The sequence below is a fragment of the Heptranchias perlo genome, chromosome 11 (assembly GCF_035084215.1).
Source record: "Heptranchias perlo isolate sHepPer1 chromosome 11, sHepPer1.hap1, whole genome shotgun sequence".
Lineage (NCBI taxonomy): Eukaryota > Metazoa > Chordata > Chondrichthyes > Hexanchiformes > Hexanchidae > Heptranchias > Heptranchias perlo.
In genome coordinates this window covers 81,158,841-81,181,760 of record NC_090335.1, presented here as the reverse complement: position 1 = coordinate 81,181,760, position 22,920 = coordinate 81,158,841, and the positions used below count along the sequence as shown (strand labels likewise).

The following is a 22,920-nucleotide window of genomic DNA, read 5'->3' as shown; positions in this document are numbered from 1 at the left end:
TCTCCTCCCTCATAGTTCATAATCTTGGTTTTTGATGACCTTTTTACCCTGTTAGCCGCTGCTAAAGGATTGCTTCAGAGGAGGAATTAAGTCCAGAATAAACCCAGTCATTAAGATATTCTTAGCTAGGGATTCACTTGGCGTGATGTCCCTTTGCCTCTTTGCTCTTACAAGTGCTGCTTGACTGGAGGGGTTTTCACTAGCGGGAATAGTACTCAGCTGGATTACCCGAGGTTCGGGCTGGTTTTCACCAGCGGGATTAGTACACAGCTGGATTACCTGAGGTTCGGGCTGGTTTTCACCAGTGGGATTAGTACACAGCTGGATTACCTAAGGTTCGGGCCTTTACACGTGGTGCAGCTTTTTATCTTTTCTGCACGCGGAGGCATTCAAACTTAAATTTTCTTTTGGGGGTTGTGGGAGGGGGTTGGGGGGATTTGGAATGTGTTCGGTAGGGTCTCCCCCGCTCACCCCCTCCCTGAGAGGCTCAGCTGGTTAAGGGATGAGTCACTGAGTGGCGTAGATCAGGAAGGACCCAGATGACAATAGGCTTGTCATCAAAATTGAAGGCCATGGAATAAAAGGGGCAGTTTTTTTTATTCGTTCACGGGATGTGGGCGTCGCTGGCGAGGCTGGCATTTATTGCCCATCCCTAATTGCCCTTGAGAAGGTGGTGGTGAGCCGCCTTCTTGAACCGCTGCAGTCCGTGTGGTGAAGGTTCTCCCACAGTGCTGTCAGGAAGGGAGTTCCAGGATTTTGACCCAGCGACAATGAAGGAACGGCGATATATTTCCAAGTCGGGATGGTGTGTGACTTGGAGGGGAACGTGCAGGTGGTGTTGTTCCCATGTGCCTGCTGCTCTTGTCCTTCTAGGTGGTAGAGGTCGCGGGTTTGGGAGGTGCTGTCGAAGAAGCCTTGGCGAGTTGCTGCAGTGCATCCTGAGGATGGTACACACTGCAGCCACAGTGCGCCGGTGGTGAAGGGAGTGAATGTTTAGGGTGGTGGATGGGGTGCCAATCAAGCGGGCTGCTTTATCTTGGATGGTGTCGAGCTTCTTGAGTGTCGTTGGAGCTGCACTTGTCCAGGCAAGTGGAGAGTATTCCATCACACTCCTGACTTGTGCCTTGTAGATGGTGGAAAGGCTTTGGGGAGTCAGGAGGTGAGTCACTCACCACAGAATACCCAGCCTCTGACCTGCTCTTGCAGCCACAGTATTTATATGGCTGGTCCAGTTAAGTTTCTGGTCGATGGTGACCCCCAGGATGTTGATGTTGGGGGATTCGGCGATGGTGATGCCGTTGAATGTCAAGGGGAGGTGGTTAGTCTCTCTCTTGTTGGAGATGGTCATTGCCTGGCACTTATCTGGCGCGAATGTTACTTGCCACTTATGAGCCCAAGCCTGGATGTTGTCCAGGTCTTGCAGAATGCGGGCACGGACTGCTTCATTATCTGAGGGCAGCATGGATACAAAATTGGCTAAATGACAGGAAACAGAGAGTAGTGGTGAATGGTTTTTTGGACTGGAGGGAGGTGTACAGTGGTGTACCCCAGGGGTCAGTGCTGGGACCATTGCTTTTCTTGATATATATTAATGACTTGGACTTGGGTGTACAGGGCACAATTTCAAAATTTGCAGATGACACAAAACTTGGAGGTGTAGTGAACAGTGAGGAGAATAGTGATAGACTTCAAGAGGATATAGACAGGCTGGTGGAATGGGCGGACACGTGGCAGATGAAATTTAACACAGAGAAATGCGAAGTGATACATTTTGGTAGGAAGAACGAGGAGAGGCAACATAAACTAGAGGGCACAACTCTAAAAGGGGTACAAGAACAGAGAGATCTGGGGGTATATGTGCTTTGAAGATGGCAGGACAGGTTCAGAAAGCGGTTAAAAAAGCATACGGGATCCTGGGCTTTATAAATAGAGGCATAGAGTACAAAAGCAAAGAGGTTATGATATATCGTCGTTCCTTCATCGTCGCTGGGTCAAAACTTGGATGTCAGGGGATATACGAGAATGGATTAGGAAAAAAAGGAGGGCTTTTGGCAGATACAAAAGGCTAAAGACGGAGGAAGCCCTAGAGGAGTACAAAAAGTGCAGGGGGATACTTAAAAAAGAAATTAGGAGATCAAGGAGGGGCCATGAAATAACACTGGCGAGCAAAATAAAGGAAAATCCTAAGATGTTTTATAAGTATATTAAGGGTAAGAGGATAACGAAGGAAAAAATAGGGCCCATTAGGGACAAAAATGGCAATCTGTGTGTGGAGCCGGCAGATGTAGGAGGGGTTCTAAATGAATTTTTTGCATCTGTTTTCACTGTGGAGAAGGACGATGTAGACATAGAAATACGGCAGGGGGACTGTGATATACTCGAACATATTAACATCGAGCGGGAGGAGGTATTGGCGGTTTTAGCAGGCCTAAAAATGGATAAATTCCCAGGCCTGGACGAAATATATCCCAGGCTACTGTGTGAGGCAAAGGAGGAGATTGCGGGGGCTCTGACACATATGTTCAGAACCTCTCTGGCCACAGGGGATGTGCCAGAGGACTGGAGAACCGCTAATGTAGTACCATTATTCAAGAAGGGGAGTAGGGAAAAACCGGGGAACTACAGGCCAGTGAGCCTAACATCAGTGGTAGGAAAATTATTGGAAAAAATTCTGAAGGACAAAATTAGTCTCCACTTGGAGAGGCAAGGATTAATCAGGGATAGTCAACATGGCTTTGTCAAAGGAAGATCATGTCTGACTAATTTGATTGAATTTTTTGAGGGGTGACTAGGCGTGTGGATGAGGGTAACGCAGTGGATGTGGTATACATGGATTTCAGTAAGGCCTTCGATAAAGTCCCCCACAGGTGACTGGTCAAGAAGGTACGAGCCCATGGAATCCAGGGTGCCTTGGCACTTTGGATACAAAACTGGCTTAGTGGCAGAAGGCAGAGGGTGATGGTCAAAGGTTGTTTTTGTGACTGGAAGCCTGTGGCCAGTGGGGTACCACAGGGATCGGTGCTGGGTCCCTTGCTGTTTGTGGTCTACATTAATGACTTGGATATGAATGTAAAAGGTATGATCAGTAAGTTCGCTGATGATACAAAAATTGGTAGGGTGGTAAATAGCGAGGAGGATAGCCTCAGTCTGCAGGACGATATAGATGGGTTGGTCAGATGGGCGGAACAGTGGCAAATGGAATTTAACCCGGAAAAGTGCGAGGTGATGCACTTTGGAGGGACTAACAAGGCAAGGGAATACACAATGAATGGGAGGACCCTAGGCAAGACAGAGGGTCAGAGGGATCTTGGTGTGCAAGTTCACAGATCCCTGAAGGCGGCGGAACAGGTAGATAAGGTGGTAAAGAAGGCATATGGGATACTTGCCTTTATTAGCCGAGGCATAGAATATAAGAGCAAGGAGGTTATGATGGAGCTGTATAAAACACTGGTTAGGCCACAGCTGGAGTACTGTGTGCAGTTCTGGTCGCCACACTACAGGAAGGATGTGATCGCTTTGGAGAGGGTGCAGAGGAGATTCACCAGGATGTTACCAGGGCTGGAGCGCTTCAGCTATGAAGAGAGACTGGGAAGATTGGGTTTGTTTTCCTTGGAGCAGAGGAGGCTGAGGGGGGACATGATTGAGGTGTACAAAATTATGAGGGGCACAGATAGGATGGATACTAAGGAGCTTTTTCCCTTCGTTGAGGGTTCTATAACAAGGGGACATAGATTCAAGGTGAAAGGCGGGAGGTTTAGAGGGGATTTGAGAAAGAACTTTTTCACCCAGAGGGTGGTTGGAGTCTGGAACTCACTGCCTGAAAGGGTTGTGGAGGCAGGAACCCTCACAACATTCAAGAAGCATTTGGATGAGCACTTGAAATGCCATAGCATACAAGGCTACGGACCAAATGCTGGAATATGGGATTAGAGTAGACAGGGCTTGATGGCCGGCGTGGACACGATGGGCCGAAGGGCCTCTATCCGTGCTGTATAACTCTATGACTCTATGACTCTATAACTCCCTTCCTAACAGCACTGTGGGAGAACCTTCACCACACGGACTGCAGCGGTTCAAGAAGTCGGCTCACCACCACCTTCTCAAGGGGCAATTAGGAATGGGCAATAAATGCCGGCCTCGCCAGCGGCACCCACATCCCATGAACGAATAAAAAAAAAATGATGAACCTTTATAAAACACTGGTTCAGCCGCAACTGGAGTATTGTGTCCAGTTCTGGGCACCGCACTTTAGGAAGGATGTGAAGGCCTTGGAGAGGGTGCAGAAGAGATTTACTGGAATGATTCCAGGGATGAGGGACTTCAGTTACGTGGATAGACTGGAGAAGGTTGAGAGGAGATTTAATAGAGGTGTTCAAAATCATGAAGGGTTTAGATAAAGTAAATAAAGAGAAACTGTTCCCATTGGCGGAAGGGTCAAAAACTAGAGGTCATAGATTTAAGGTGATTGGCAAAAGAACCAAAGGCGACATGAGGAAAAACTTTTTCACACAGCGAGTGGTTAGGATCTGGAATGCACTGCCCGAGGGGGTGGTGGAGGCAGATTCAATCATGGCCTTCAAAAGGGAACTGGATAAGTACTTGAAAGGAAAAAATTTGCAGGCTACGGGGATAGGGCGGGGGAGTGGGACTAGCTGGATTGCTCTTGCATAGCGCCGGCACGGACTCGACGGGCTGAATGGCCTCCTTCCGTGCTGTAACCTTTCTATGATTCTATGATCTGTACTGAGGGGTGATGGGTGAACGGGACATGATGGGATGCTGCACTTTCTGGCTCTCGGAGAGTTTGAGTCAAGTGAGAGGCACCCTGCTCCTCATTGCTTCCCAAATCTCACTAGAAAGTACAAACTTATGAACAATGACGGACAAGAAAAGATCGTCTGGTCCATCCAGCCTGTCCCACCCACAGTACGTGTGTGAGCATGGGTGTTTGTTTATTTGTGTGTGTATGCGCTCAAGGGATGTATGTGCATGACCGTGTGTGTGTGTGTCTTTGTGCACGTGTGTACACGAGCCCACTTGTGTGTGCGCGAGCGTATGTTTGTATGTGAATGAGCATAAATGCGCACGTATGTTAGTGTGTGCGTGTTTGAATATGTGCGTGAGTGTGTGTATGTGTGAATGTGTATGTGTGTGTGTTGTATACATGCATGAGTGTGTGTAAGTATGTGTATGTATGTGCGTGAGTGTATGTGTGTGTGTACATCAGTGTGTATGAGAGTGAGTGTGTGAGTGTTTGTGTATGTGTGAGTGTGAGTGTGTGCAGCGTGAGTATGTGTGTGTGAGTGTATGTGTGAGTGTATGTGTGTATGAGTGTGAGTGTGTGTGTATGTGTGTGTGTGATGTCTCCTCTCCCCCTGCCCCCCACACAGTTGAAAACCATGCCGACCCTCACTGTCTCGGTTCACCTCGAGCCCAGTTGAGTGAGATACCCAAGGGCGCTGGTGCTGGTAAAGCCTTATCTCGGCTGTAGGCTTAATCAGTGGGGCAATGCAATCAGTGGCTCTTCTGTCATATATGTGTGGGGGATTTGATGCTGAAAGCCTGCTCTGTAGGCCTCAGAGGACTCGCTGGCTTGACAACAAAAAGTTTACATGATGTGTCAGATGATAAGCAATCAGGGTTTGCGAAGAAAGAAATCCGTCAAAAAATGGCAGGCGGAAATTGCAAGAACACAGACGCTTTTTTGTGTGTGTGAGGTGAATTCAACGAGGTCTCCCTCCATTTGTTTTTTTTGAAAAAGGCCTCCCTCAAGTTTTATGACAGCAATAAGGTTTCATTCCTTCAACAATTTTTCCCTCCAGTTGTTGTTTTGTCGAAGGCGATGGAAATAGTTCCCAAGGAGGATTTGTGGACTAACCTCTGGGCTTTGACCTCAGCAAGTTGACAAACTGATGCATTTTCATGCGATTTGAATTTACATGTAGATTAAAAGGTCATTTAGAATGAACGTCGAGGCAGTATTTTTTAATATCTGTCCACAAGGCTCTGTGATTCACTGCGATGGTGGTGAATGGAATAAATAGTGAAGCGAAGAAAGAGACAAATATCGGCTGAGAGGACAGGGCACTCTTAATAGTCACACCTGCTGACAGTTTAGTGATGGACTGAGTGGGGCCTGCAAAGGCCCAGTGTTCAAAGAGGTTGGTAATGAGAAAATCCTGTCTCTTGTATTCAAGGACTTGTTCTTGGCCCCTGTCTGTTCCATTCTTACAAGACTCCCTTCAATTATTCCATTTACCTCCGTGTCTGCGTTGATAAAGCCCTTCAAACTGGCAATGAGAGATCATATTTACCTCATTTTCTCTTGTCGTCGATGGTAATATCCTGCACTATCAAGCCTTCGGCCTTCACCTCAAATTCTTGACAAATACAATTGTGGTATGATTTTTTTTTGTGTGAAGAATTTTTAAATTAAGTGATAATGTAGTTTAGATAGCCCAAACCTTGGATTATAAATCACTGGTTAGGCCTCAGCTGGAGTATTGTGTCCAATTCTGGGCACCGCACTTTAGGAAGGATGTCAAGGCCTTGGAGAGGGTGCGGAGGAGATTTACTAAATTGTGCCAGGGATGAGGGACTTCAGTTATGTGGAGAGACTGGAGAAGCTGGGATTGTTCTCCTTAGAGCCGAGAAGGTTAAGGGGAGATTTAATAGAGGTGATCAAAATCATGAGGGGTTTTGATAGAGTAAATAAGGAGGAACTGTTTCCAGTGGCGGGACGGTTGGTAACCGAAGGACACAGATTTAAAATAATTGACAAAAGAACTAGAGGGGAGATGAGGAGAATTTTTTTTACTCAGCGAGTTGTTCTGATCTGGAATGCGCTGCCTGAAAGGGCGGTGGAAGTAGATTCGATAATAACTTTCAAAAGGGAATTGGGTAAATCGTGGAATGCTTACAGTACGGGAGGAGGCCGTTCGGCCCATCGAGTCCATGCTGGCTCTATGCAAGAGCAATCCAGCCAGTCCCACTCCCCCGCACTTTCCCCGTAGCCCTGCAAATTTTTTTTTTAAGTACTTATCCAGTTCCCTTTTGAAGGCCATGATTGAATCTGCCTCCACCACCCCCTCGGGCAGTGCATTCCAGATCACAACCACTCGCTGTGTAAAAAAAAGTTTTTCCTCATGTCACCTTTGGTTCTTTTGCCAATCACCTTAAATCTGTGTCCTCTGGTTCTTGACCCTTCCACCAATGGGAACAGTTTCTCTGTATCTACTCTGTCGAGACCCTTCATGATTTTGAATACCTCGATCAAATCTCCTCTCAACCGTCTCTGTTCCAAGGAGAACAACCCCAGCTTCTCCAGTCTATCCACGTAACTAAAGTCCCTCATCCCTGGAATCATTCTAGTAAATCTCCTCTGCACCCTCTCTAAGGCCTTCACATCTTTCCTAAAGTGCGGTGCCCAGAACTGGACACAATACTCCAGTTGTGGCCCAACCAGTGTTTTATAAAGGTTCATCATGACTTCCTTGCTTTTGTACTCTATGCCTCTATTTATAAAGCCCAGGATCCCGTATGCTTTTTATCTGCTTTCTCAACCTGCCCTGCCACCTTCAATGATTTGTGCATTTGAAGGAGAAAAATTTGCAGGGCTATGGGGAATGGGTAAGGGAGTGGGACTAATTGGATAGCTCTTTCAGAGCACTGGCACAGGCACGATGGGCTGAAAGGCCTCGTTCTGTGATGTATCATTCGATGACAATTTCCTTTATGTTATCAGTTTTGCCCATCCTCTCCCTCCAATTATGGCGACAGGTCATCGACCTGAAACATTAACTCTGTTTCTTTCTCCACGGATGCTGCCTCACCTGCTGAGTGTTTCCAGCGTTGTTGTTTTATTATTTCTCCCCTCCAATTGTTGGGGTTCAGGTCCCATGGCCACTGGCCGCTCTCCTGTTCCTCACTTCGATCACCGTTCACGGTGCACGAGCAAGTGTTGGGAGACTGATCATCCGGATGGGGAGCTTCACGATCTACTGCGGTCACCAACCCTCCAGGATTGCCCTGGAGTCTCTAGGAATTAAAGATTAATCTCCTGGACACCGCGAGCAAAGCACCCGAGGAGAAAAATGATAGGGTGTTAAAAAAAAACGACAAAATCTTGGCGGACACTCACAGTGCAGTACCGAGGGAGCCCTGCACGGTCGGAGGGTCAGTACTGAGGGAGCCCTGCACTGTCGGAGGGTCAGTACTGAGGGAGCCCTGCACTGTCGGCTGGTCAGTACTGAGGGAGCCCTGCACTGTCGGAGGGTCAGTACCGAGGGAGCCCTGCACGGTCGGAGGGTCAGTACTGAGGGAGCCCTGCACTGTCGGAGGGTCAGTACTGAGGGCGCCCTGCACTGTCGGAGGGTCAGTACTGAGGGAGCCCTGCACTGTCGGAGGGTCAGTACCGAGGGAGCCCTGCACTGTCGGAGGGTCAGTACTGAGGGAGCCCAGCACTGTCGGAGGGTCAGTACTGAGGGAGTGCCGCACTGTCAGACGGTCAGTACCGAGGGAGCGCTTCACTGTCGGAGGGTCAGTACTGAGGGAGCGCTGCACTGTCAGACGGTCAGTACCGAGGGAGCGCTGCACTGTCGGAGGGTCAGTACTGAGGGAGCGCTGCACTGTCGGAGGGTCAGTACTGAGGGAGCGCTGCACTGTCGGAGGGTCAGTACTCAGGGAGCGCTGCACTGTCGGAGGGTCAGTACAGAGGGAGCGCTGCACTGTCGGAGGGTCAGTACTGAGGGAGTGCTGCACTGTCGGAGGGTCAGTACTGAGGGAGTGCTGCACTGTCAGAGGATCAGTACTGAGGGAGTGCTGTACTGTCGGAGGGTCAGTACTGAGGGAGTGCTGCACTGTCGGAGGGTCAGTCCTGAGGGAGTGCTGCACTGTCGGAGGGTCAGTACTGAGGGAGCGCTGCACTGTCGGAGGGTCAGTACAGAGGGAGTGCTGCACTGTCGGAGGGTCAGTACTGAGGGAGCGCTGCACTGTCAGAGGGTCAGTACTGAGAGAGCATTGCACTGTCGGAGGGTCAGTACTGAGGGAGTGCTGCACTGTCGGAGGTACTGTCTTTCGGACAAGATGTTAATCCGAGGCCCCGTCTGCCTCGTGTTTTTTTTTCATTTTCTTTCAGCTCTTCCCTTAAATAGCTCTTCCGTTTAATATTGGCGATGGAGGAAAAATGGCTGTTTGACTGGGTGAGGCAGTTGGAGCAAGGAGGTCATGTGATGAAACCTCTCGATCTCCGACCAACCAGAGTTGGCAACCCTACGACCAAACCCCAACCCTGTTCTCACCCAACAAAGCCATGCACAGGAGAGGGGGGCTGTCACTAACCAACAATCAGAAGAGGGAATCCAGGCTTATGTTTCCCCTCAACCCCGGCCAGATCTTGCCAGCCAATTTGCACACAGCAAGATCCCACAAACAGCAATGTGATAATGACCAGAAAATCTGTTTTTTAGTGATGTTGGTTGAAGGATAAATATTGGCCCAGGACATAAGAACATAAGAAATGGGAACAGGAGTCCACCATTCAATCAGATCATGGCTGATCTTCGACCTCAACTCCACTTTCCCGCCTGATCCCCATATCCCTTGAATCCCTTAGAGTCCAAAAATCTATCGATCTCAGTCTTGAATACACTCAACGACTGAGCATCCACAGCCCTCTGGGGGAGAGAATTCCAAAGATTCACAACACCGGGGAAAACTCTCCTGCTCTTCTTCAAAATAGTGGCCATGGGATCTTTTACGTCCACCTGAGAGGCAGACGGGGCCTCGGTTTAATGTCTCCTCCAAAAGACGGCACCTCCGACAGTGCAGCGCTCCCTCAGTACAGCACTGGGATGCTCAGCCTGGATTTTGTAGGTTAACCCACAACCTTCTAACTCAGAGGCGAGAGGATGCTGCTCACTGAGCCAAGGCTGAGGACTGTCGCAGCAATATGTGTGATTTCCGTTTGTAATCTATTTTACTTCACTGGGTTGGCTGGAAGAGTTCGGGGGAGGAGAGGAATATTTTGCAAAGATTTATCCGGCTGAGTCTAAGAGGGTTTCACAGATCACTTAGGAACTTTAAGTGTTCTTTTAACCTTCGATCACCATGTTCAAAAGCAAGCTGTCTGTTTCTGACATCAATGGTGCCTCGGATTCTGGAACATCCCATCATCCAGCTTTATTCAACAGACCTGTCGAGGTTTTTAGTTTGATTATTTACTTGCTACTATAATTCCATTGATGACAACATTGATGCAAAATTCAGAACGTTACTGGGAAATGTATGAATAGCAGCCAGTCTCACTAGGTCACAGAATCTGACGGCACAGAACGAGGCCATTTGGCCCATTGTACCTGTACCGGCTCTTTGAAAGAATTATCCTATTAGTCCCATTCCCCTGCTCTTTCTCCATAGCCCTGCAAATTTTTTTCCTTTCAAGTATCCCTCCATGGCCTCACCCCTCCCTGTCTCTGTAACCTCCTCCAGCCCTACAACCCTCCGAGATCTCTGCGCTCCTCCAATTCTGGCCTCTTGCGCATCCCCGATTTCAATCGCTCCACCATTGGCGGCCGTGCCTTCAGCTGCCTCGGCTCTAAGCTCTGGAATTCTCTCCCTAAACCTCTCCCTCTCTCTACCTCTCTCTCCTCCTTTAAGACGCTCCTTAAAACCTATCTCTTTGGTCACCTGTCCTAATAACTCCTTCTGTGGCTCGGTGTCAGATTTTTGTCTGATTTACGCTCCTGTGAAGTGCCTTGGAACATTTTACTGTGTTAAAGGCGCTATATAAATGCAGGTTGTTGTTGTATTTAGCCAATTCCCTTTTGAAAGTTATTATTGAATCTGCTTCCACCGCCCTTTCAGGCAGCGCATTCCAGATCAGAACAACTTAATAACCTGAGCTCTTTTCACTGGGGAAGAGAAGGTTAAATGGGGAACTAATCGATCAATTCAGAATGATGGAAAGGTAAATAGTGAAAGGATGTTTCTCCTGATCAGTGAAGTGGTAACAAGGAATATTAAACAGAAATAGAACCAGAAAGCAAGGTCGTCAGAAGATGTTTTCTTCATGAAGAAGGTGATCAGAATTGGATAAATACTTGAAGGGGAGAAAATTGCAGGGCCATCATCGAATCATAGAATGGTTACAGCACAGAAGGAGGCCATTCGGCCCATTGCACCTGTGCTGGTTCTTTGTAAGAACACGCAAGATCACAAGAACACAAGAAATAGGAGCAGGAGCAGGCCATATGGCCCCTTGAACCTGCTCTGCCATTCAATAAGATCATGGCTGGCCTTTGGCCTCAACTAAACTTTCCCACCCGATCCCCATATCCCTTGATTCCCCTAAACAATCCAGTTAATCCCACCCCCCTGCTCTTTCCCAGTAGCCCTGCAATTTTTTTTTTCCTTCAAACATTTATCCAGTTCCCTTTTGAAGGCCATGATTGAATCTGCCTCCACCACCCCCTCGGGCAGTGCATTCCAGATCATAACCACGTGCTGTGTAAAAAAGTTTTTCCTCATGTCGCCTTTGGTTCTTTTGCCAATCACCTTAAATCTGTGTCCTCTGGTTCTTGACCCTTCCGCCAATGGGAGCAGTTTCTCTTAATTTACTTTATCTAAACCCTTCTGTGGGGAAAGAGCAGGGGAGTTGAACTAATTGGATAGCTCATTCCAAGAGCCGGCATCGGCACGATGGGCCGAATGGCCTCCTTCTGTGCTGTATGATTCTAGAATATGGAATACATGACCTCTTGCGTCTTTGAAGCCAAGTCAGTCATAGCATTTGAGCGGGACAATGACAAAAAGTGCCAATGGTCATGGGGAAAGGGCAGTGAGATGGGATTAGAGCAGGCTGTTCCAGGGTGGAGCGAGCACCAGCATAGCCTCTGTGGGCTGAATAGCCTCTTTCTGTGCTGAGATTTCTATGATTCCCTTGTGTTCTGCCAAAAAGCACATCTAGAACAAGAGCGATGGAGAGCTTAAATGTGAGAGGTACAGAGAGCAGGAGAAACATCTTCACCCCGCGAGGTGCGAGGCTGTGGAATTCACTCTCAGGGTTAGTGGTTGGGTCAACATTCGAGATTAGACTGGAGAGGGGGATGAAGGAGAGGGGGATGAAGGGATTATGGAACAAGGCAGGTAAATGTGATTAGAACTATTTGCTCACGTGGTGGGTAAATGCAGACACGGACTGGTTTGGCCGAGCGTCCTGTTTCCTGGTGTAATATATGTATTTCTATATATACAATAAAGGTTAGGTTAAACTTGTATGGAGCCTTGGTTAGACCACACTTATAGAGTATTGTGTAGAGTTCTGGTCTCCATAATACAAAGCGGATATGGAGGCACCGGAGAAGGTGCAGAAAAGATTTACTAGAATGATACGAGAACTGAGCGGTTTTACCTATCAGGAAAGATTGAACAGACTGGGGCTCTTTTCTCTAAAAAAGAGAAGGCTGAGGGGTGATCTGATAGAAGTCTTTCAGATTATGAAAGGGTTTGATAGGGTAGACGTAGAGAAGATGTTTACACTTGTGGGGGAGACCAGAACTAGAGACTGTAAATATAAGATAGTCACTAATAAATCCAATAGGGAATTGAGGAGAAACTTCTTTACCCAGAGAGTGATTGTGCTGTAAATTCTGTGTAATTTTTGACATTCAGTGATTGCTGAAGTTGCTGCTTCTTGAGGTTGGGTGAAGAAATCTCTGACTTGCTGTGTTTTTTTTTTCTCTCTCCTTTTCTCAACAGTTCTCACCGACAGACCCCCTCCCATCATCCGCCAGGGCCCAGCCAACCAGACCTTAGGCGTGGACGGGACCACCTTGTTGAAATGCCAGGCCACCGGAGAGCCCATCCCCACCATCAGCTGGCGGAAGGACGGGGCCAGTCTCCTTGGCAAAGACCCCCGAATGTCACTGCAGGAATTGGGAAGTCTGCAAATTAAAAGCTTGCGGGTAGGTGATTGCAAGGATCATAAACCTCCTCACGGCCTGTCTCTGTTAGTTCACTCACCAGGAAGTGGTGCCGGTTATGGTAGTGCAGTGGTTATGACACTGGACTAGTAACCGAGAGGCCTGGACCATTAGAGGACTTGCTGTCCAATCCCTACCTTGGCAGTTTGAGAATTTGAATTCAGCTTCGCAAAGAAATCTGGAAATAAAAAGCTGGTCTCAGTAAAAGTGACCGTGAAGCTGTCGGATTGTCGTAAAAACCCAACTGGTTTCACTAATGTCCTTCAGGGAAGGAAACCCCCCGTCCTTACCCGGTCTGGGCCCATATGTGACTCCAGACCCACACCAACGGTATCAAACCACTACAGTGCAGCGGTTCAAGAAGGCGGCTCACCACCACCTTCTCAAGGGCAATTAGGGATGGGCAATAAATGCCGGCCTCGCCAGCGACGCCCACATCCTGAGAATGAATTTTTAAAAATACCTCGCACTACCCTCTGTAACATTTCCTGGTGGATCCTCACAACCAACAGTTTGGGGTGGAATTTTTTTTTATTCGTCCGACTGATGGAGCGAATTATTGGAATTGATTCTGAGGGACAGGATAAACCGTCATTTAGAAAGGCACGGGTTAATCAAGAACAATCAGCATGGATTTGTTACGGGAAGGTCATGTCTCACTAACTTGATTGAATTTTTTGAGGAGGCAACAAGGAGGGTCGATGAGGGTAACACGTTTGATGCAGTCTACATGGATTTTAGCAAGGCTTTTGACAAGGTCCCACATGGCAGACTGGTCAAAAAAGTAAAAGGCCATTAGATCCAAAAGAAAGTGACAAGTTGGATCCAAAATTGGTTCAGTGGCAGGAAGCAAAGGGTAATGGTCGACGGGTGTTTTTGTGACTGGAAGGCTGTTTCCAGTGGGGTTCCACAAGGCTCAGTACTAGGTCCCTTGCTTTTTGTGGTGTATATTAATGATTTGGACTTTAATGTAGGGGGCATGATTAAGAAGTTTGCAGATGATACAAAAATTGGCGGTGTGGTTGATAGTGAGGAGGAAAGCTGTAGACTGCAGGAAGATATCAATGGACTGGTCAGGTGGGCAGAAAAGTGGCAAATGGAATTCAATCCAGAGAAGTGTGAGGTAATGCATTTGGGGAGGGCAAACAAGGCAAGGGAATACACAATAAATGGGAGGATACTGAGAGGTGTAGAGGAAGTGAGGGACCTTGGAGTGCATGTCCACAGATCCCTGAAGGTAACAGGACAGGTAGATAAGGTGGTTAAGAAGGCATACGGGATACTTTCCTTTATTAGCTGAGGCACAGAATATAAGAGCAGGGAGGTTATGCTGGAACTGTATAAATCACTAGTTAGGCCACAGCTAGAGTACTGCGTACAGTTCTGGTCACCACATTACAGGAAAGATGTGATTGCACTAGAGAGGGTGCAGAGGAGATTTATGAGGATGTTGCCAGAGCTGGAGAATTTTAGGTATGAGGAAAGATTGGATAGGCTGGGGTTGTTTTCTTTGGAACAAAGGACGTTGAGGGGAGATTTAATTGAGGTGTATAAAATTATGACGGGACCAGATAGAGTGGATAGGGAGGACCTATTTCCCTTAGCAGAGGGGTCAGTGACCAGGGGGCATGGATTTAAAGCAATTGATAGAAGGATTACAGGGGAGCTGAGGAGAAATTTTTGGTGGGGGTCTGGAACTCACTGCCTGAGAGGGTGGGAGAGGCAGAAACCCTCAACTCATTTAAAAAGTACTGGGATGTGCACCTGAAGTGCCGAAACCCACAGGGCTACGGACCAAGTGCTGGAAAGTGGGATTAAGCTGGATAGCTCTTTTTCGGCCGGCACGGACACGATGGGCCAAATGTCCTCCTTCTGTGCTGTAACTTTCTATGATTCTATGATTTTGTGATGCTTTCTGGAATGTTGTCTGTTTAAACCCAAGTTTGCATTAATGTGAAGGTTCAGCATTCATTTCAAAGTTAGTTGAAGTTCATTATTAAGTTTTGGTTTGTTCACCTCCCCGCACCTCACTCGATATCGTGCTCCTGTTTTGATTGTTTCCTTATTTCTTGCACCGTCCTTTCACTAAAATCAAAGTCATTTTTCAGGCCTACCTTTACAGTCAGCGAGTCACAATGGGTTTTAACAAGATCCATTTTTCATCTGACAAGTTCTATTTGAAAGAGGGCTTTCAAAACTCTGTTATTGTTCCTCACTGCGCCAAAATAGCAGCCAGTGCTCATTTGTCACAAGGCGAAGCCCCAGATACTGGACGCCCTCACTCCCCAAGGAACGCTCTTCACCGACCTCTGCCACTGAAACCCGCTGGGGTTCGTGGGGTCAGTTAGGACAGGGTGCCCAACTCTCCAGGATCGCGCTGAAGTTTCCCCCATTGGCGGCCGTGCCTTCAGCTGCCTCGGCCCTAAGCTCTGGAATTCCCTCGCTAAACCTCTCCCCCTCTCCACCTCTCTATCCTCCTTTAAGACCCTCCTTAGAACCTGCCTTTTTGACCAAGCTTTTGTTCACCTGTCCTAATATCTCCTTATGTGGCTCGGAGTCAAATTTTGTTTGATAATCACTCCTGAGATGTTTCACTAAGTTATAGGCACAAAATAACTGCAAATGCTCTTGTTGTTACTCTCCTATGTTGTCTGTAAGGCTCAGTGTGATAACCCTCGAAAAAAACGTCATGAGCAGATTTGATATTGAACAGGTATGCAAGGGAGTCGACTGAGAAATGATATTAAATCTCACCCTTTCATTGCGTTCCTATTTCATGTACATCCCTGCCCCCGCCTCTTGCCAATATATCTCTTACTTTCTCTCCGAAACATACCTTTCTTCCCTGGCGAGCCTCAAGGCCTTGGCCAGGTGCCAGTTCCAGTTGAATAAATTCCACCAGTGCCTTTTTAAAATCATTTTAGTGAAAGATTGATTCATGCAACAACAAATATCGAAATACAAAGGTTTGAAAAAATTGTAAAATTTCTGCTGGTAAAAAAAATCCTCAAAGAATCTCTTTATTACATTTCTTGTACCAAGTGCTGAATTCCTGCTGCTAAGTCTGTTATTGTTAGTTCTGAGAAACCTATAAAGTATCTATCATCTTTTATTCTACAAGAACAACAGGTTTTATTCCACTGAAGTTACAGAGCTCAAAGAAGATGCCTCATCTGATATTGATGGAAGTAGTGATTGAGAAACAGTAACAAGCTCCCATAGAATACCCCACACCCCCCAGTTTAACACTCTGATATACCCCACACACCACAGTTTAACAGTCTGATATACCCCACACCCCCCAGTTTAACACTCTGATATACCCCACACCCCCCAGTTTAACACTCTGATATACCCCACAACCCCAGTTTAACACTCTGATATACCCCACACCCCCCAGTTTAACACTCTGATATACCCCACACCCCCCAGTTTAACAGTCTGATATACCCCACACCCCCCAGTTTAACACTCTGATATACCCCACACCCCCCAGTTTAACACTCTGATATACCCACACCCCCCAGTTTAACACTCTGATATACCCCACACCCCCCAGTTTAACACTCGGATATACCCCACACCCCCCAGTTTAACACTCTGATATACCCCACACCCCCCAGTTTAACACTCTGATATACCCCACACTCCTCACTGTATCACTATCTGATATATCCCACATCCTTCACTGTAACACTCTAATATAACCCACCCGCCTCACTGTAACACCCTCTGATATACCCCACACCCCTCACTGCAACACTCTAATATAACCCTCACCCCTTACTGTAACACTCTCTGATATATCACACACCCCTTACTGTAACACTCACTGATATATCCCACACCCCTTACTGTAACACCCTCTGATATACCCCACACCCCTCACTGCAACACTCTAATATAACCCTCACCCCTTACTGTAACACTCACTGATATATCACACACCCCTTACTGTAACACTCACTGATATATCCCACACCTCTTACGGTCACACTCTCTGATATGTCCCACATCCCTTACTGTAACACTCTCTGATATATCCCACAACCTTACTGTAACACTCTCTGATATACCCCACACCCCTTACTGTAACACTCACTGATATACCCCACACCCCTTACTGTAACACTCTCTGATATATCCCACAACCCTTACTGTCAGACTCTCTGATATATCCCACAACCCTTACTGTCACACTCTCTGATATATCCCACACCCCTTACTGTAACACTCTCTGATATATCCCACAACCCTTACTGTCAGACTCTCTGATATATCCCACAACCCTTACTGTCACACCCTCTGATATATCCCACACCCCTTACTGTCACACCCTCTGATATACCCCACATCCCTTACTGTAACACTCTCTGATATACCCCACACCCCTTACTGTAACACTCACTGATATACCCCACACCCCTTACTGTAACACTCTCTGATATATCCCACAACCCTTACTGTCAGACTCTCTGATATAACCCACACCCCTTACTGTCAGACCCTCTGATATACCACACACCCCTTACTGTAACACTCTCTGATATATCCCACACCCCTTACTGTCACACCCTCTGATATATCCCACAACCCTTACTGTAACACTCTCTGATATACCCCACACCCCTTACTGTCACACCCTCTGATATACCCCACACCCCTTACTGTCACACTCTCTGATATACCCCACACCCCTTACTGTCAGACCCTCTGATATATCCAACACCCCTTACTGTCAGACCCTCTGATATATCCCACACCCCTTACTGTAACACTCTCTGATATACCCCACACCCCTTACTGTAACACTCACTGATATATCCCACAACCCTTACTGTCAGACCCTCTGATATATCCCACACCCCTTACTGTCAGACCCTCTGATATATCCCATACCCCTTACTGTAACACTCACTGATATATCCCACACCCCTTACTGTCAGACCCTCTGATATATCCCATACCCCTTACTATAACACTCTCCAATGGGTGCATTGGGTTGAGGGATATGGTGAGAAGACGGGTAGGTGGGATTAAACAATATGACGAGAAGGTGGGTGGGTAGGATTAAAGGATATGGTTAAAAGGTGGGTAGGTGGGATTGAGGGATATGGGGAGAAGGTGGAATTGATGTATATGGGGAGAAGGTGGGTAGGTGGGAGTGAGGGATATGGGGAGAAGGTGGGTAGGTGGGTTTGACGGATATGGGGAGAAGGTTGGTCGGTGAGAATGAGGGATATGGTGAGAAGGTGGGTAGGTGGGATTGAGGGATATGGGGAGAAGGTGGGTAGGTGGGATTGAGGGATATGGGGAGAAGGTGGAATTGATGTATATGGGGAGAAGGTGGGTAGGTGGGAGTGAGGGATATGGGGAGAAGGTGGGTAGGTGGGATTGAGGGATATGGGGAGAAGATGGGTAGGTGGGATTGAGGGATATGGGGAGAAGGTGGGTAGGTGGCATTGAGGGATATGGGGAGAAGGTGGAATTGATGTATATGGGGAGAAGGTGGGTAGGTGGGAGTGAGGGATATGGGGAGAAGGTGGGTAGGTGGGATTGAGGGATATGGGGAGAAGATGGGTAGGTGGGATTGAGGGATATGGGGAGAAGGTGGGTAGGTGGGATTGAGGGATATGGGGAGAAGGTGGAATTGATGTATATGGGGAGAAGGTGGGTAGGTGGGAGTGAGGGATATGGGGAGAAGGTGGGTAGGTGGGATTGAGGGATATGGGGAGAAGGTGGGTAGGTGGGATTGAGGGATATGGGGAGAAGGTGGGTAGGTGGGATTGAGGGATATGGGGAGAAGGTGGGTAGGTGGGATTGAGGGATATGGGGAGAAGGTGGGTAGGTGGGATTGAGGGATATGGGGAGAAGGTGGGTAGGTGGGATTGAGGGATATGGGGAGAAGGTGGGTAGGTGGGATTGAGGGATATGGGGAGAAGGTGGGTAGGTGGCATTGAGGGATATGGGGAGAAGGTGGGTAGGTGGGTTTGACGGATATGGGGAGAAGGTGGGTAGGTGGGATTGAGGGATATGGGGAGAAGGTGGGTAGGTGGGATTGAGGGATACGGGGAGAAGGTGGGTAGGTGGGATTGAGGGATATGGTGAGAAGGTGGGTAGGTGGGATTGAGGAATATGGGGAGAAGGTGGGTTGGTGGGATTGAGGGATATGGGGAGAAGGTGGATAGGTGGGGATTGAGGGATACGGGGAGAAGGTGGGTAGGTGGGATTGAGGGATATGGGGAGAAGGTGGGTAGGTGGGATTGAGGGATATGGGGAGAAGGTGGTTAGGTGGGATTGAGGGATATAGTGAGAAGGTGGGTAGGTGGGATTGAGGGATACGGGGAGAAGGTGGGTAGGTGGGATTGAGGGATATGGGGAGAAGGTGGGTAGGTGGGGATTGAGGGATATGGGGAGAAGGTGGGTAGGTGGGATTGAGGGATATGGGGAGAAGGTGGGTAGGTGGGATTGAGGGATATGGGGAGAAGGTGGGTAGGTGGGATTGAGGGATATGGGGAGAAGGTGGGTAGGTGGGATTGAGGGATATGGGTAGAAGGTGGGTAGGTGGGATTGAGGGACATGGGGAGAAGGTGGGTGGGTGGGATTGAGGGATACGGGGAGAAGGTGGGTAGGTGGGATTGAGGGATATGGGGAGAAGGTGGGTAGGTGTGAGTGAGGGATATGGGGAGAAGGTGGGTAGGTGGGATTGAGGGATATGGGGAGAAGGTGGGTAGGTGGGGATTGAGGGATATGGGGAGAAGGTGGGTAGGTGGGATTGAGGGATATGGGGAGAAGGTGGGTAGGTGGGATTGAGGGATATGGGGAGAAGGTGGATAGGTAGGATTGAGGGATATGGGGAGAAGGTGGATAGGTAGGATTGAGGGATATGGGGAGAAGGTGGGCTTGTCTATCAACAATGTCCCAGTTGGTCCTGGTGACACTTTCCCGTTCTTGATAATTCTTTTCTAAAGGCCGATGCCAGTTTTCTACCCACCGATCGAGTTCATTCTCTCAGGCATGATCAGAATAAGAGACCTTGATGTCTCGTGTTTTGAACTCAGTACATCATCAGTTATCAAGACAGGATGATGTATAAAGGAAGAATTATCGTGCCGGCAGCTGATTCAAAAGACTCGGAAATAGTGATTGAGAAAGATGAGGAGGAGGACAAAATCAAGAGAAAGACACTCTGTCCTCGGGACCTGGAATGTTGTCCAACATAAATTAATTATAAATCGCCTTTGGACAAAATAGAATTTATTGAAAAATTAATGTCAGCATTGCTTTGGGTAAACAATTTAGCCCTTTCTTGTCATGTCGAAGGCAGGCACAGGCCAGGGAGGTTAATGCATTTCTGCTGTTAGAGCCGGATTAAACTCATTGCTTGAACAGTCCTCTCACCCGTCTCACTCCCCGAGAGCAGCAATTAAAGCCAGCAGCTGGGAGAGCTTAAACTGAACATTTACTGGGACCATGGGCCCCATCAGAGGCCCTCGGGGACACGGAGGTACAGGATAGCTGCCTGCGCTCGCTGCTCCGTAGTTTAGAATCTCACAGCACGGAAGGAGGCCATTCGGCCCATCGTGCCTGTGCCGGCTCTTTGAAAGAGCTGTCCAATTAGTCCCGTTCCTCCCTCGCTCTTTCTCCATGGCGCATTCCAGGTCATAACAACTCGCTGATGGAAAAATTTTCTCCTCATCGCCCGTCTGGCTCTTTTGCCAAATCCCTTCAATCTTAGCCAGGGTGGGAGTAGGGGAATGCAGCAATTGGGCTCATTGCCCTTGGGTTGGGGGGGGAGGTCAAATCAGCCAGGTACCCAACTGCTTGATTAAATCTACAGTGACTTCTGCTGGAGAATGTGTGTCTGTGGACATTATTGCCCTTGGTTGTGATGCCCCTGCAGTTGAATAACCTATCAATATTTGCAACCTGGACTCACCTCTCCCTGCAAAGAATGATTACTCCCTGGAATGGGATCGGGGTAGGGGAATGGGGGCAAAAACTCTGAGAGTCACTCAAGATGCAGTTAGACACTGCAATGAGGGATCATAGCTTTCTATGTTGTGGGGAAATTGCTGGAGTCTATAATTAATGATAGGGTGACTGAACATCTCGAGAATTTTCAGTTAATCAGAGAGAGCCAGCATGGATTTGTGAAAGGTAGGTCGTGCCTGACAAACCTGATTGAATTTTTTGAAGAGGTGACTAAAGTAGTGGACAGGGGAATGTCAATGGATGTTGTTTATATGGACTTCCAGAAGGCATTTGATAAGGTCCCATATAAGAGACTGTTAGCTAAGTTAGAAGCCCATGGAATCGAGGGAAAAGTACAGACTTGGTTAGGAGGTTGACTGAGCGAAAGGCGACAGAGAGTAGGGATAATGGGAAGGTACTCACATTGGCAGGATGTGACTAGTGGAGTCCCGCAGGGATCTGTCTTGGGGCCTCAATTATTCACAACATTTATTAACAACTTAGATGAAGGCATAGAAAGTCTCATATCTAAGTTTGCCGATGACACAAAGATTGGTGGCATTGTAAGCAGTGTCGATGAAAACATAAAATTACAAAGTGATATTGATGGATTAGGTGAATGGGCAAAACTGTGGCAAATGGAATTCAATGTAGACAAATGTGAGGTCATCCACTTTGGATCAAAAAAGGATAGAACAGGGTACTTTCTAAATGGTAAAAAGTTAAAAACAGTGGATGTCCAAAGGGACTTAGGGGTTCAGGTACATAGATCATTGAAGTGTCATTAACAGGTGCAGAAAATAATCAATAAGACTAATGGAATGCTGGCCTTTATATCTAGAGGACTGGAGTACAAGGGGGCAGAAGTTATGCTGCAGCTATACAAAACCCTGGTTAGACCGCACCTGGAGTACTGTGAGCAGTTCTGGGCACCGCACCTTCGGAAGGACATATTGGCCTTGGAGGGAGTGCAGCGTAGGTTTACTAGAATGATACCCGGACTTCAAGGGTTATGTTACGAGGAGAGATTACACAAATTGGGGTTGTATTCTCTGGAGTTTCGAAGGTTAAGGGGTGATCTGATCGAAGTTTATAAGATATTAAGGGGAACGGATAGGTTGGATCGAGAGAAACTATTTACGCTGGTTGGGGATTCTAGGAGTAGGGGGCACAGTCTAAAATTTAGAGCTGGACCTTTCAGGAGTGAGATTAGAAAACATTTCTACACACAAAGGGTGGTAGAAGTTTGGAACTCTCTTCCGCAAACGGCAATTGATACCAGCTCAATTGCTAAATTTAAATGTGAGACAGATAGCTTTTTGGCAACCAAAGGTATTAAGGGATATGGGCCAAAGGCAGGTATATGGAGTTAGATCACAGATCAGCCATGATCTTATCAAATGGCGGAGCAGGCACGAGGGGCTGAATGGCCTACTCCTGTTCCTATGTTCCTATGGAATGATGTGTTGGACGGGCCGAATGGCCTCCCTCGTCCATAATTGATTGCTTTGGGCAGGTACTGGAGGGCTGGCTGTAATCCCATAGCACTGTTGACGGAAGAGCATGGACTTCTCCTGGTGTCTGGGACAACATTCGTCCCTCCACCAAATTCCACCAAAACAGATTATCTGGTCAGTCATCCAGCTGCCTTTTGTGTGATCTTGCTGTGCGCAAACTGCGTTTACCTACATAATGGCAGTCGCTGGCCTTCAGAGTAGTTTATTGTAGGTGAAGCAGGTTGAGATGTTTCTAGGGGATGCAATAAGATGCTGTATCCACAGTTGCATAAAGCTCTGGTCAGACCCCCATCTGGAATATTGTGTTCAGTTCTGGGCACCGCCCCTCAGAAAGGATATATTGGCTTTGGAGGGGGTGCAGCGAAGATTCACCAGAATGAATCTAGGACTTGAAGTGTTAAATTACGAGGCCACGTTGCATCGATTAGGCTTGTATTCCCTCGCGTATA

The 22,920-nt window shown here is 47.7% G+C and overlaps 1 protein-coding gene across 1 annotated transcript in view; it reads left to right on the top strand.

Annotated features, from left to right (window-relative positions):
• The window catches only part of robo2 (roundabout, axon guidance receptor, homolog 2 (Drosophila)), a 627,335-nt gene that overhangs the window by 454,288 nt on the left and 150,127 nt on the right, over positions 1 to 22,920 (top strand). The window contains exon 10 of the mRNA XM_067993421.1: positions 12,757 to 12,962. Coding sequence (XP_067849522.1) covers positions 12,757 to 12,962 — 206 coding nt within the window. The remainder of the gene's footprint in view (positions 1 to 12,756; positions 12,963 to 22,920) is intronic.